A 15,076-nucleotide genomic window follows, 5' to 3' on the forward strand; every position below is an offset into this window, starting at 1 on the left:
TCTAACCAACGGGCACCAAGATTTGCCCCAATAACCTCCAGTGCTCCAATCCAATAAACCCACATCTCCTGATCTCCTTCCAGCGCAATCGGACCTCCGCACAACACCAATATCGCATCGTGCCACCCACCGCTGACTAAGACCGCCTCCGAGCCCCGATATATCCAAACCTCCCGTGTACGCTGTCCGAAATCGCTGTTGGTGCTTCCATATGGACCAGTGACGCTCCAATGAGCTTGACAAACCCTCCCTCTTCCGGTTCGCTCTCTGCCCGAACGAGGACGGTCGGTCAAAACTTGAAGCGGAGCTTGCAGGCTACTGTCGACGGTAATTATATATCATATCCTTTCTTGGATTCTTGCTTCGTCGCATGACTCGCCTGCTCTTCTCTCCGCCCTTTCGTCTCATTTCTCGTCTGTTTTTGAATGTGATTTGATTTGATTTGATTTCATCTGATCTGGTTCACTGTTTTATCCCTACTGCATCATGTTTGGCAAGGGCTTTCCCTTCTTGAATCCTTCCGGAGGCTTCTATCCTCGGGGTAATTTCTTTTCTTTCCTATTCAATGCCTATCTTTGGGTATTTGATCTTTGTTTGTTACTCGTTACGGAACTTTGTCTGAGTGGAACTGGAAGAGAGGGAATCCGGCATATATCTCTGGTTTGCGATCTTCATTATACAGGGCTGGTTTCCTATCCTAAAGACGCGTGCATCCGTTGATTTGTCCCCGCTGCCTTCTTTCCCCGCAACACCGTGGCGATCCGTGCAAAAAGGCTAACCTATTCATTTCTCTCTCCACAGAAGCTCTAGACGCATCACGAAGACCCGGCGCATACGTCAGCAAAGTTCGAGTCCGAGACCGGTATCATATCGTGGGATTCATCAGCAGCGGAACCTATGGACGGGTATACAAGGCGATTGGCAAAAATGGCCACAAGGGAGAATTTGCCATTAAAAAGTATGACGCCGGAGAATATAATCAGGTTTAGAACTGAAATATCTGACAAGATGCGCAACACAGATTCAAACCCGACAAGGAAGGCGAAACGATCCAATACACAGGCCTCTCACAGTCTGCCATTCGAGAAATGTCACTATGCACCGAACTGTCACACGCAAACGTCGTTCAATTGGAAGAAATCATCTTAGAGGATAAATGCATTTTCATGGTCTTCGAATACACAGAACACGACCTACTCCAAATAATCCACCACCACACCCAACCACAACGCCACGCCATCTCAGCCCCCATGGTCCGATCCATCCTCTTCCAACTACTAAACGGACTCCTATACCTCCACACAAACTGGGTCCTCCACCGCGACCTCAAACCAGCAAACATCCTAGTCACATCCAGCGGCGCAATCCGAATCGGCGATCTAGGTCTCGCCCGCCTATTCTACAAACCCCTCAACTCCCTCTTCTCAGGCGACAAAGTCGTCGTCACAATATGGTACCGAGCACCAGAACTCCTCCTCGGAAGCAGACACTACACACCAGCCGTCGACATGTGGGCAGTAGGATGTATATTTGCAGAACTCCTCTCTCTCCGCCCAATATTCAAAGGCGAAGAAGCCAAAATGGACAGCAAGAAAACCGTCCCCTTCCAACGAAACCAGATGATGAAAATTATCGAAATCCTCGGTCTTCCCCGGAAAGAAACCTGGCCTGGTCTCGCCTCCATGCCTGAATATCCTCAGCTCCAGTCTTTAGTGCTACATCGGCAACCGGCACATTTCCATCGTGGTCCTAATCTTGAGGGGTGGTATCAAAGCTGCTTGAAGAATGGTGCGTACTCTGCTTCGTCGAGTGTGGGTACACCCGGTGCAGATGGGTTTGATTTACTCTCGCGTATGCTGGAGTATGATCCTATCAAGCGAATTACGGCTGAACAAGCGTTGGAACATCCCTATTTCGCTAATGGCGGGCCTATTAGCGGAAATTGTTTTGAAGGGATTGAGAGTAAATATCCACATCGTCGTGTTACTCAGGATGATAACGATATCAGGACTGGAAGTCTTCCTGGTACTAAGCGGAGTGGGTTACCAGATGATTCAATGATGAGGGCTTCAAAGCGTCTCAAGGAATGATATGTCTCGATGCTTCGGCATTGTCATATCCCCTCTATATACCTGGCTTTTTTGAACCTCAGCCATCAGGGTGTTTCGTATTCTTGTAATTATCATAGCATCGGCGTTTGGATCAGATCTCGCAAGCTTCTACAGGTAGCTTTTCTTTTTGGAAATAAATGTACATATTTGATTTGGATTATTGTCACTAAGCGCCATAAATCATGTTCACCAGCCCAGTGCCGAATCCACAATCCCGTCATTCTAGGTTCATGACCTATCTCAGTCAAGAGAGGTGGGGAAAAAAGCGTGAAAAGAAAATAAAAAGAAGCTAGAATACATCCAGTCAAGCAGCACGTTTTCAGTAGCCTACAGCAGGGGTTAGCATCAAATATTCCCGATCAAAAGTGTCGAGTAGAATTAGTATGTCGGACTCACCATTCTGCTCGCGTCGATTATCCTCTGAATCACCACCCTCAGCCTCAGCCCGACTAGCCGCATCCTTAATACCATTCTCATCACCTCTCAATCTCTCAAAGTACCCCTTAACATCATCCGCGCTAACAGCAGTCCCAGACTCCGCAAACGGACGTAAGAAATCCTTAACTTTATCACGAAGGTGGTTATAAATCATTGCACCTTCAATAGCTTTCACACGATCAACATTGCTGAGCGCCGCCTCGCCACGTTCAAGAATACTACCCGTCCCTGTGCTACCTGGACCAGCATCCCCATCTTCAGAAAGTGGTGGTTCGTAGGTATCTTCTTCTTCACGGAGTTGTGGGTAGGGAACTAGCTTGGGAAAACATTCTGCACAGCGGCAGAAGGAGTCGAGGAATCCTTCTTTCAGGAAGAGGGAGAATGATTCAGCTGGGGCGGAAGTGGGGAGGGAGGTGTGTTTCGGTACGGTTTGAGAGGGGATGGTGGATTCAGGTTCATCTTTGGGTTGGGTTTCCTCAGAGGATTCCTGTTTCGTCGATGGTTGTTCTTCAGGGATAGATGCAAGACTTGAAGGCTCGGCTTCAGCCTTAGGAGATTCTTCCTTGGTGCGCTTTGCATTTGACTCTACGGCAAATGGCTCGCCATCAGCGTCATCTTCAGCTTTACGCTTCTTGCTGTTCTCCGGATCTTTCTTAATCTCCTGAGATGTGTCCTTCAAGCCTCCATCTTGATAGACAGGCGGCATGAAGCCCTTAGTTCCGGCATAGCGCTTCAGCCAGGGATTAGAGTCGATACACTTGAAGCAAATGAGGTGCTCGAAGTCATCCTCAGCAGGGAAACCAGGTGGCAGGGGAGTTTCATCATTCTCATCAGCGGCAGCATCACCGCCACCTAGGAGTTCTTGTTTCTTCTCACTCTCCATCTTCTTATACCAGTCCCTGGGGAGACCAATAAGACACTCAGGATGCCACCAATCTTCACCACAGCCACCTGACTCAACAGATCCAAGGCCCATGCACTGAAACATAATACCCTTCTCTTGGTTTGGGTCGTACTTTTCGCTGCAGCCACAAAATCGATTCTGGAAATTCTGGTTGTACTTGTTCCCCTTAGCGGCCTCTTGAGAGTGGACGCCCTTCTGATTTGTCTTGAGATCTTCGCGCAGTGTGCAGGGTGATGTTGCGGGCATACGGGTGGTTCCACAGTCACAGATAAAATCCCGCTTATTGAAAAGCTCTACCAGAGTGTGTTCGCCATGGCAAGCGATGGAGCAAGAGTAGCATACGGCTGCGGTTTTGTATTCTTCGTTTTCGTTTCCGGGGGGAGGATTGCAGGTTAAGCAGGCGAAGAGGATCTGGCGTAATGGGCCTAGTTCATAAGTGCATGAATCGAAAGACTGGGATCTGGTCAGTACTGCTTCAACAGATGGACGGAAAGAGTCAGGAGTCAAGAGGTAGGACAGTTTGTGACTCACGTAAGGAAGGGCTTCGCGCGCGTCTGCCTCGAGTCGCAGTTGATCCTCGAGGAAGCTATTGCAAGACGTCAGTATGTGTGTTTATGTGAGGTGAATTAAGTATGAGACAATGTGACGTACTCTTTGGCAGTCTGAGAGTTCTGCGATCCGAGACTATCGCGACGAACGCCTTCGAACTTAATCTGACTATCCTTGTTTTGCTCCATTGTGGGGTATTTGTTGTCGAGTCTTAGGATTGAAAGCTGTGTAGCTCGAGTCAAGTGAGGTTACCTCACAAGTGTGTGATGGGTCGGGACGTGAATGAGCGTTGTGACGGAATGTCTATTTCAATCGTAGTGTCAAGACAAGATTTTGGATAGCACAACACGAGTAGATTTATGTCAGACGAAACTGTCCAACGGCAATATAGACCACGTCGAACGCAAATGATGTTTGAAGGATATCGAATTCGAACAGATATCTCGCAGATTCGACAGCGAGATTCTCTGTCAACGGCAAATATGTCGGACAAATTGTTCACTGGATGTATATTTCCGGGTGTCGTATTTCAATCTAAATAGAAGCTTCTTCGAAGGAGTGTGTTTGCGATGGGAATCCTCGGATGAATCGGTCACGTCAGAGGCCGCTGGTCTGTTCAATCGGTGCAGGTTTGTTGTCACAACTCCGTTTTTGGAGAGATAACCGCAACTTTAGGAATATCGAGCCTCGTTCAAGAATCAAATGATACTATCAATGCGATTTCACGTTGATAAGAACTTGCGATGTTGGTCCAGAGTTCATGATGCGGCGAATCGCGCAAACGCGATGCGCGTTGTTTGGACTGTTTGCACTCGTGTGGGGAGCAATTAAGTTTCCCCTTTGGGTTTAGCCCGATAGCCATTCTTATACAAAGTCAAGTCAATAGATTTGATAGATTACAATCAAATATATGTCTGAATAAGAAAATATGTCTAATTTTGCATTGGTCTTAAGAATGACTCTCTAAATAATATCCCAGAGCCTTAAATATACCGATTGATTCAAGGTTGAATACTGGCGTTTACGAGGGTCTGCACATACCCTCACGCTGAATACCCATCCGAAATCCCTTTCTCAATCTCCAACCGTTGCCTCCCTCGATTAGCTTCCCACCACCACCTACTGGGCTCTTCAATGTTCTCCAAAGTGTCAGAGGGCTGAATATCCTCTTGCCAAGGCTTTTGCGCAAAGATATAGTGCACAGCTTTCACCTCTTCATCCCGCCAGATATCCGCATGCACTGTCTCCCAGCGCAATGTCTTTAAAGCATTGTAGACATAAGGAATCGCCACCCATCGGCCCTTGAATACGTCCGAGAGTAGATCTTGGTCTGGAAAGCTATACCCCTCTATGCGCGCGGTATCTTGCAGCGCAGATGTGATCTCGCTGTAGGCCTTCTCAGAGGGCGTGATGACGAGGACGCCACTATTCAATAGACCAACTCCAGATGATGGGGGAGGGGCGACTTTTTGGGCATTTTTAGGATTTTTATGCTGGGATGTGTAGGCACAGTTTTCCGGAATCCTACTCTATTCATTAGTAAAGAGCATTTGAGGCGTTGATATAGAAGCGATCAAGGGTGAACCAGGACACGAAGGCAATAAGAGAGAGATAAATCGTACCAATCATCGGGATAATGTGGCTTCTGCATTGGATTGCACGCACAAGCATGCGCAGCTGCGAAGACCCTCGTAGCAGTTCCTTTCTCTAGCTTCTCCTTAGAGTCCAACTCTATCTCCATTAACTCGTCCATATTGCGACGAACAACAATATCCGCATCAAGAAGCACCACGCGCTCATACTGCCCCAGAGAAAAGACAACCAACTTCGTCCAGGTATCAGCGAAGCGTGGGTCCTGTGTATATTCCCGTGTGCTAGCTGGCATCACAGCGGACACCAATTGCACCGGAATCCCACGTTTTCGGAGTATATCCAAGCCTTCTTCTGGGAATGCGGACGTATAAAGAGCGACAAATTGATAGCGTGAGGGTTCGTTCGGAGGCGTGTCGTTATTCGCCGCATTGGCTTTTGTATCGGGCGTTGGGTGGTAGAGAGAATGGTGGATGGTTAAGAGACCCGGGAGGTAGTTCATGTTTGTAATAAGAGAAGCCCAAACTGTTTTGCTTGTGCAATGCGTTAGCATTTGTCTCGTTTCTCTGCTGTCCTTCGTCCCCGCACACCAGGGGTATTGTGAGTTGATTACTTACCCCGCTTCGGAGGAGAAGGGGTTTGGCTTTGAGACTGTAATTGGGTCATGGTGAACGTAAATTTCGCATTCAATCTGTTCTTGAGTTCTAAACCGACTTAATGGCAATGCCTGGGTGGATTGTTGGAGTTCCCAGCGAGATGCGATATCGGGAGTTGTCCAACCTGGAATGCGTGCGGAGATAATTCCCTTGCGATTATGTGGATCCGCATTGGCCATATAAAACCCCCGCCAAAGCGGGGCAGACTGTTTCCCATTGAATTGGAGAATTCCGCTTTATCATCATTAATATTGACAGGCCAATTTCGACTGGATTTCTTGTTCTCACAATGTCTCAACCAATCAAGAATGTCATGCTCATGGGTGTGGGTATACTCTCCTTGTCGGCATCAAATCTGGCACCGTGTACTAACACAACAAAATAGGCTGGAGGTCTCTTCGGCACTGAAGTTCTGCTCGCACTTCAAAAAGAAGGCCAATTTAACTTGTCAATTCTTTCACGGAAATCTTCAAAATCAAATTTCCCGTCTAATCTGAAGGTTTATAATGTGGACGATGACTATCCGATCGACCAACTTGTTGACGCCTTCAAAGGTCAAGATGCCCTAGTTTCGACACTCCCGGGTAGACCATATACCGTTCATATACGGATGATCGATGCTGCGATTGAAGCAGGTGTTAAGAGATTCATTCCAACAGAATATGGAAACAATACATGCGCTGCAGCTGCCGAACTCGTCACACTGTACGAGGACAAGGCCAAGGTTGCCGCGTACTTGAAGAGCAAGGAAAGCACAGGGTTAACCTGGACAGCTGTTCATACCGGACAGTTTTTCGATTGGGGGCTGGAGGCTGGATGGCTCGATTACTATATTAAAGAAAAGCGGACTACGATATACGATTCTGGTGACACACAGTGGTCGACTTCGACGCTCGAAACTGCGAGTGCTGCTGTAGCTAAAGTGCTATTAAAACCAGAAGAGACTAAGAACAAGCCTATCTTTGTGGCATCGTTCACCGTGTCGCAAAATCAGGTTCTGAAGGAACTTGAGAAAGTAACTGGTACTACTTGGAATGTCCAGAGAATGTCTTCAACGGATGCGATAAAAAAGGCAGCAGGGCTTAGCGACAAGGACTATTCCGATGGCTTGAAGCTGTTGATTCTCATGCTACTTTACGCAGATAATGCGGACAGAGGAGCAAATTTTGAGAAGTTTGGATTGTCCAATGAGCTCCTTGGGCTCCAGGAAGAGAGCCTGACAGAGGTCATCGATCGAGTTGTGAAACAACAATCTTCCTAATTACGGTGGCGGTTGCTTGAGGCTTCTCTTGACCGAGGTGGTAGCTATGCCCACCATAACAAGTGCATGGGAGTGTGCTCTTCGCCCCTTCAACATAATGGGAGTTAGACTAACGGCAGTTGGCTACCCATTCTTGTATTACTACTTGCTGCCACTATTATGGCCAGTTGATTGGTTACGACCAGTAGCTCTAGTCTAGTCTGATTGATGAAACTCTTCAGGGGTACATGCATATAAGCACTAAAACACTATTACGAGGGGAGGCAAATTGTATCGTTCTTACCAGGAACGCTCATCGTAGACAGACATAGATCAGTAATATTCACCTCAGGCAGGCATGGATAAGGCGCACTCTTGGCGGGAGTGGCTTGGAGTGGAGTTGATTCCAATGTTTGATAGACTAAATAAATTCTCAAAGTTCAGCAGTTTCCCTTCAAATTCGACTTCATGTGAGATAGTGAAATTCGCTGAGTGGAATGTGATTTCTTTTGGTTCCAGACAAAACAGGATCCCCAACGCACTAGATGGACTACGACTGCAACATTGGATACATCATCCTATCAATCTCGGAATACTCTTGGAATGACACAACCCAGAAGAACGCGCACCGCAGTGAAACGGTTAGAATGATTGGTCATTGTTCAATCACATTAACGTATGTACCTGCTTTTCAGCGCCGCTTTTATTGCGGCGTAATCAACCCAAGCCAGCAGATTCCCACCTTGCAGAATAATATGTACTCACTAGGCTACTTACAGCAGGTGGTGCAATTTACCAATTTAAACGGAGTGATTTCAACAATTCTTGCTATTTACACTTTACAGATAAAAGATATTCAGTGCTTTCCCTCTGATTGGAAAGAGAGTAAGCTCCTCTAATTGGCAAGAAAGTAGGCCATGACATCACTGTATTATCGGCTTCACCGAAATTGCGGGGTGATGTTTCAAGTGTTCTCTGGTTTCCAGTTATGCATTTAAAAAAAAAACTTAATGCCAATGAACTGCTACTTATCTAGTGTTGATCATTATTTCAAAATCAAATTGTATGACACTCAAATCACAAAATGCAGCTAGATACAGTACATTCTGTCATTTAATGCTACCCATGGACCTCTTCACATAGAAATAGCATTCAATAACGCGAACGTCGAGCCGAATTCCCGGGTCTTGCGTGACTTGGCCCGAAACTTATACTTTCTAGTCATATGCAAGAGGAAACTCCTCACCAATATGAGAGGAGACCAAATTCTAAGTCTGTTCGTGCCAAGTCGGGTTCCTAGAAAAAAAGCATCAGATAACCTTGGAACCTATAAGGTTTGACCGTCTATCCTAAGACTGAGTATCTTTATCGACGACAAAGCCGTACCCATTGTGCAACCAATTTAATTCAATATGCTCCATACCCTCTATTGTAGGAAGATAACGGCACATCCGAACTGGTGGCGTACCTCCCGCGTAGGTATAACAGCAACCAAATGCAGTAATATGGACCACTTTTTAAATGAAAGTATAACTAGTTTGAATGTGGTAGCCAAAATGCGCCATATGGATATTGAGAAATTACAGGGACCAATCGGTCGCCAAGAAAAAAGATGTCGCAGATTCATTAGTACAGTATTAATCATATTCTACATACGGAAAGCCAAGTGCGGACTAAAAATAGCACATCAGCCCTGGAGGAATCGTATACAGCTTTTACGCAAGAGTTAGTAAAGAAGTACTCTAATCTCAAGCAACAGACAACAAGAGAATTTTCATGCTGTTGCAACACGGAAATGTGATATCCAGAAGGTGGGTTTTCACTACATTTCCCCAATATTATTCGAACAGGATAATCCCATGTCGGTCGGGCCGGTCGCATATTCGCTCCAAGGCTTCCCCTCTTCACATCATCCCTGCGACGACGCGGGCGTTCGATTGGGCCACTGTTCTCAGCCCATTCGCCGGCAATCCCGTTGCAGGATCCATGACAAGAAGCATTCACATTGCTGGGCGCTCAGTGATTGGAGTGAGGGGAAACAATTGCATAATTGGGGGCCTGAAGGATGGGCAAGCTTATTTGTCGTGGGTCGTCCTGCAAGGTGAAAAAGAGGTTCGAGTCTTCAGTAAAATGCAGCCAAGCCATCGCTGATTGGTGATTTTGTTCTTATCCCAAGAATGCAGGGGCCCTGAGTGGGGGCTTTTTGGGGGCCAATGACGAAATATTCCAACACGGGAAAAGAGGCTAGGTAAAAGAAACTTTTGCCTGTGAGTTAGACTATCTTCAAGGCGTAATAAGGATGGATACGAATCCTGGTACTACAGGTGATCCGACATGGGTAGGTGGGTACAAGTGGTGTTACCCAATTTAGATGGGTATCCGAGTTTTACTGAGGGGTTGGTAAACTTGATAATATGGCCCCCACGACTATTAATCTGTAGGCGCCTCTTGCAGCATAATCAAACCATAATCATCACCCTAATTTGAGCCACGTCACACGTCATCTGCGATCCGTGCGCTTCAGATTCATCATGTAGGGTTACATGACACTACAGTTGAATCCTTCGAGGTGTGCAAGTATATCGACCTTTTACAATGAATTGTGAATGAAATCAATAGTAAATCTTGGGGGAACGAAGGATGATCATTAATATTTATTCCATTTGCGTCAATGAAACCATTAATTATGGAGCATGTTGATTTTTGTCGGTATCTGGCCCCCGTAAGCAGAGCGCAGTAATATGCAGAGTGGCAACAATGTGAGCTGCTAGCCCCATCGCCCTGCAGATATGCATGACGGCTTTTATCCTATTGATCGTCAGAGCAATAACAGCTAAAACCGTGAGATCCCCATCAAGCTGGCCCGGGCTCCTTTTGGCATCTTACACCCTGCAATGCACTACAATGTCTTCTGCTCAACTTAAACAAGAAGAGTTGGCCTTATGGCCTCAAGACAGACGACCAGCAGTCTATGGTGTCTGCGCTACGATGCTCGTCTTGTCTAACACAGCGGTCCCAGGGCGTCTTTGGGCACAATATAAGATTCACAGAAAGATTTTCATCGAGGATTACTTCCTTGTCGCTGCATTAGTAAGTTAGCTGTTACCCATACATACAGTGTGGATTATGAAGGCTCATATTAACGACACTTCTAGTTATTTACCAATATTGTCAACATTACAACGATAATCGCAGGAACTAAAGGCTTGGGCTTACATACCTGGCGTGTGGTGGCTGATGATCCTTCTTATAATAATCTCGTTGGAGTGTTTGCTGTGAGTTAGAGGCCTCGATATCAGAATATCGCCTCAAGTTAAAGATACATATGCTAATGGATGATCGCTTCCACAGAGTATCTGGGTGACCGCTCTCTTCACCGGTCCATCCCTCTTCTCAACAAAGATCGCCCTTTTAACTTATTATCGTCGCCTGTTTATTGTGAACCAGACATGGATCCGGATATTTTGGTGGATCAATCTGGTATTCGCAACAATGTGGGGAATTGGTAGTACCCTTTTCTATATCTTCCAGTGCTCGCCTGTCGAATACTACTGGGCAAGAGGCAACCCAAATTCCGGCGCAACAGGCCATTGTGCCGATAGCGGATCGCTGGCCGCAGTCGCTACTCCTCAAATTCTGAGCATGGTGTCAGACTTCTTTATTCTCCTTTTGCCCATCTTGACTATTCTGGGTCTTAAGATGGACATGAAGCGCAGGCTTGGTCTAATGGCTGTATTCTCCGTGGGTTTCGTGTAAGTGATAAACCACACAATATACAATCGGGATGATCATTGAAACATGTGACTAACGCGGTTCTTTTCAGATCTTTCGGCTGTTCAGCTGCACGTATCGGAGTAGCATTGGGGGGAACTGAGATGGTCGGCGACGATACATGGTCTCTTACAATCTTTGAGATCATCAGCGCAACCGAACTCACCTCTGGCATTCTTTGTGCCTCTGCTGTGCCCATCTTCTCATATCTGCGACTTACTATTCGTGGAGCATCGACTCAAAATAGTCAATCCTCTTTCGGATTTAAGGAAATGCCTTCGCCAGTGCGTCGAAGGGATCAACATGATCCTTTAGCTTCAACAAGTGAGGAGCATCTTCGTGATGAATATACAACAAACGACAAATTAAATGTTTAATATGAATTTTGAACGATCGTGATACCATATTTTTCTTTTATCTCAATACATATGTTATGCACGAAAATACACTCATTTCATTTATATCAAAGACGAATCAATTAGTCACTTATACCTCGTATGCAATATCGTTATAGATGCAAGCTTCCTGGAGGAGATGAAAAAGGTTAAGAAAAATCCACGACAAACATCTCCAAAATATAAAATACGTGGCCAGTATTATAAGGAGGGCGGATTTTCTTAGCCTTTCATCTCCTCCAGAAAGCTTGCATCATCACTGGCCTTCTTCCATCACCCCCCTCTCCATCACGCAGGAATACCATGTAGACACAGTCTCAGTATTCTCCTCTCGCACCTTCAAAAGAAACTCTATAATACTGAGTTATATTTCGTATTGCCTCTCTTTAGGAAGCTTCTCCACGGCTCTTCGTGCCCTTTCAATGGTAAACTCTCCTCCGGCACCATCCTCTATGCTCAAAGACAGAATTGATTGCGATAGACATCTTGTTTCCGCAGAAAGCTCTACAGATGAAGCTCTGTAGATGAATCTCTGTAGATACTTTCCAATCTCATGGAATTCTTCATCATCTTATACCTTTTTGACCATAGAAGATTTCCACACCCTTGCCGGGCAGTAGAAGCAAAAGAAACAAAAAAAATGGTTCAGAACAAAGAAAAAACTGCCACCCAGGGCACCCACTCCTATCTCTCGCTTCAAATGCTGGCTGGATTTGGAATAGATTAAATAACTTGAACCCGCAACCATGACCGAAAGAATTTATTTACACATCGCCTTCTGTCAATTGCCGAACATTCCTTGGTTGAGCCTAAGTTTGTGAGGAGCCATCACCTAACCCACTATAATTTGAATCCGCCGGTAAGCATAGCGTTGAACTCTGAGGGTGCGCCCTCGCATACGACTGGCTTAGGACAAGTAGTTTAAGTACTTGTCCTGGTTTTAATGTTAGAAGGCTATTGCTTTGATCATTGGCAAAGAAAAATCCATGTGATGAAATCATTACCACGACCTGTTGACATAGATGATACAATTCGTCACGACCACTTAAAACCATATTGACAAGAATTTTCCTGCAACCCTCTGCCTCTCCCCGCATGATGCTTTTCGAGGACTTGTTTTTCCTCCGCGGTCGTGCGTTGTGATTGGTTTTATGATTTTCAACAGACCCACCGGTCAAAAAAGCCGACCAGTTATATGCCAGAAGTGCCGATCTACATGACGAAAGAACTAGTTCTGGTTCAAAGAAACATCGCGGATTTCGATCCGAAACTTTCCAGTCTTGAAAATGCACATCTTGTTATAACCTGAATTGTAGATAGCCACTTATGTCACAACGAAATCAGTCCACCTCAGCTGAATTTGTTGACTGATTGTACTACTTAAATCAGCGTATATTCGTTGAGCGCCTTCTAGAAGGCAATCTCATACCATTTGCATTTTCATACATGACTGTAGAAGCCACCTACACATAGTTTATCTTCATACAAATACCCTTCCAAAATATATATCTCTCCTAAGGCTTGAAGGCTAGCCAATCAAAACCATCATGCCCGTTCCGGATACTATTCGCCAGTCGCCGACTATGGGAGAGGAGATGGCTCAGTTCTCAGAACAGAACATAATGGGCATGAAATTCGAGACCCCTGAAAGGTTCGTTCAGTTATCATTCTATATTATAATATTATCAATGATATTTACTTGCCTGCAGGTATTACGAGCTTGAACCAGTTGGTATTGGCGTCTCTGGACTTGTATGGTATGTCACCCATAGATAGTCCGAATAATTCGGGCTTTTGCCCCCTATGAAACCCAAGAGCGTAGCTGACTAGTATATCAATCAGCTCTTCTAAAGATATGTTTACACGAAAAACGGTTGCCATTAAGAAACTGGCAGAGCCGTTCAAGTCCGCGGTCGTTGCAAAGCATATGTTTCGGGAAATAAAGTTGTTGAAGCATCTTCAACATGACAATGTTCGTTCAACTCCTCACCAGCCTCTTTATGATACTAGTACATAACTGACTTGTCATTTTCTTCAAATTTCAATGTAGATAATTCACTTGAAAGATATTTTTGTTTCGCCATCAGAAGAAATGTAAGTGCATGAAAAGCTCCCGTCGAAGAGTAATGAAGATTGCTAACATACCTTTTAGTTATTTGGTAACGGATCGTTTCGCTGTTGATCTGCACACACTCATAAGATCCAAAAAACTCGAAGATCAATTTACACAGTATTTGCTGTATCAGATCATGGTAAGTCTTGTGGAAATCCGCCTTCTCACTACTACGACTTACAGTCTATCAGCGAGGTCTAAAATATGTACATTCTGCGGGTGTCATTCACCGTGACCTGAAGCCAGGGAACATCCTTGTCAATGAAAACTGTGATCTCCAGATCTGTGATTTTGGACTGGCTCGTACTCAAAAGGCACAAATGACCGGCTACGTCGTCACGAGGTACTACCGCGCTCCTGAGATAATGCTTACTTGGCGTCGGTATGACGAGAAGGTGGACATTTGGAGTGCTGCTTGTATCTTTGCAGAGATGATAATCGGAAGGCCCCTCTTCCCTGGTAAGAACTATATTGATCAATTCAGTGTAATTACACAACTATTGGGAATGCCGCCAGAAGAAATAATGTCAAAGATAACAAATGATAATGTGCGTATAACATGCTTGATGGACACTGCGGCCATTTACTTACATACTCTTCCAGACGATGAAATTTGTCCGCTCGCTTCCAACGCGAAACCGAAAGCCTCTCTCATATTATTTCCCGAAGACTGGCCACAAAGGTATCGAAATTCATAACACGAACATATAATTTTCGATTTTACTAACTGGCCTAGCTTTGTCACTCCTTGATTCCATGCTCCAATACAATCCCAGATCACGACCCTCCGCAGCTGAAACGCTTACATCTTCATATCTTGTCCCTTACCATGACCCTACTGATGAGCCAAGTGCGCCCGAAAAATTCGATTGGAGCTTTCTGGAGTCGGAATACCCTCTTGACCTTTGGAAGTCTTTAATGTATTCTGAGATTCTAGACTTCCACAAGGGCAATGTTGGGAATGGTAATGAAGTACCTAGTAACATTGCATCATACTTAAACTCCATGGAGTTAAATCCTCCAACTAGCCCGGATATGGATAAAGAAGCTTCAGTCTCACCTAAGAATATCTCGCATTCAAATTGAATAGATCAATGAAGCAGTCCGCTCTGCGGTTTATTTAATCCCTTGAAATTGATCCCCAGCCCAGGTTTTCTGTATTAAATTTTCAACAAAGCTATAAAACTTCAGGGTGGTATTTATGTGAAATCACCCAACTTTCAAATCAGGGAAATAAAAAGCCAAGCCTTGTTTATCTACTTTGAGACTACTTCTGCCACCCTAAGTCTGAACTCGACGGTCTATCAAA

General features: G+C 45.3%; 6 protein-coding genes across 6 annotated transcripts; 4 read left to right on the forward strand and 2 right to left on the reverse strand.

The window, feature by feature from the left end:
* Window positions 1–486: 486 nt before the first annotated feature.
* ssn3 (cyclin-dependent serine/threonine protein kinase SSN3) lies at window positions 487–2,090 on the forward strand (the record flags this gene model as incomplete). The annotated part of the gene is made up of 3 exons (XM_056918210.1): window positions 487–541; window positions 802–958; window positions 1,022–2,090. 3 exons carry the CDS (start codon window positions 487–489, stop codon window positions 2,088–2,090), a joined length of 1,281 nt encoding a protein of 426 aa, XP_056783821.1.
* A 340-nt stretch (window positions 2,091–2,430) lies between these two features.
* N7478_001997 (putative metaphase-anaphase transition protein (Mlo2)) lies at window positions 2,431–4,190 on the reverse strand (the record flags this gene model as incomplete). Its single annotated transcript, XM_056918211.1, has 4 exons — window positions 2,431–2,438; window positions 2,508–3,906; window positions 3,985–4,039; window positions 4,105–4,190. The coding sequence occupies 4 exons, from the start codon at window positions 4,188–4,190 to the stop codon at window positions 2,431–2,433; spliced, it is 1,548 nt and encodes a 515-aa protein (XP_056783822.1).
* An 855-nt stretch (window positions 4,191–5,045) lies between these two features.
* N7478_001998 (uncharacterized protein) lies at window positions 5,046–6,258 on the reverse strand (the record flags this gene model as incomplete). The annotated part of the gene is made up of 3 exons (XM_056918212.1): window positions 5,046–5,526; window positions 5,625–6,117; window positions 6,210–6,258. 3 exons carry the CDS (start codon window positions 6,256–6,258, stop codon window positions 5,046–5,048), a joined length of 1,023 nt encoding a protein of 340 aa, XP_056783823.1.
* Window positions 6,259–6,537: 279 nt separating this feature from the next.
* Window positions 6,538–7,509, forward strand: N7478_001999 (aromatic alcohol reductase; the record flags this gene model as incomplete). Its single annotated transcript, XM_056918213.1, has 2 exons — window positions 6,538–6,573; window positions 6,634–7,509. 2 exons carry the CDS (start codon window positions 6,538–6,540, stop codon window positions 7,507–7,509), a joined length of 912 nt encoding a protein of 303 aa, XP_056783824.1.
* Window positions 7,510–10,392: 2,883 nt separating this feature from the next.
* Window positions 10,393–11,636, forward strand: N7478_002000 (uncharacterized protein; the record flags this gene model as incomplete). Its single annotated transcript, XM_056918214.1, has 4 exons — window positions 10,393–10,578; window positions 10,644–10,763; window positions 10,840–11,240; window positions 11,312–11,636. The coding sequence occupies 4 exons, from the start codon at window positions 10,393–10,395 to the stop codon at window positions 11,634–11,636; spliced, it is 1,032 nt and encodes a 343-aa protein (XP_056783825.1).
* A 1,565-nt stretch (window positions 11,637–13,201) lies between these two features.
* Window positions 13,202–14,853, forward strand: N7478_002001 (uncharacterized protein; the record flags this gene model as incomplete). The annotated part of the gene is made up of 8 exons (XM_056918215.1): window positions 13,202–13,305; window positions 13,364–13,411; window positions 13,497–13,626; window positions 13,705–13,748; window positions 13,807–13,906; window positions 13,959–14,315; window positions 14,371–14,449; window positions 14,504–14,853. The coding sequence occupies 8 exons, from the start codon at window positions 13,202–13,204 to the stop codon at window positions 14,851–14,853; spliced, it is 1,212 nt and encodes a 403-aa protein (XP_056783826.1).
* Between the last annotated feature and the right edge of the window lie 223 nt (window positions 14,854–15,076).

Source organism: Penicillium angulare (assembly GCF_028827245.1).
Source record: "Penicillium angulare strain IBT 27051 chromosome Unknown utg000002l_segment0_segment0, whole genome shotgun sequence".
NCBI lineage: Eukaryota > Fungi > Ascomycota > Eurotiomycetes > Eurotiales > Aspergillaceae > Penicillium > Penicillium angulare.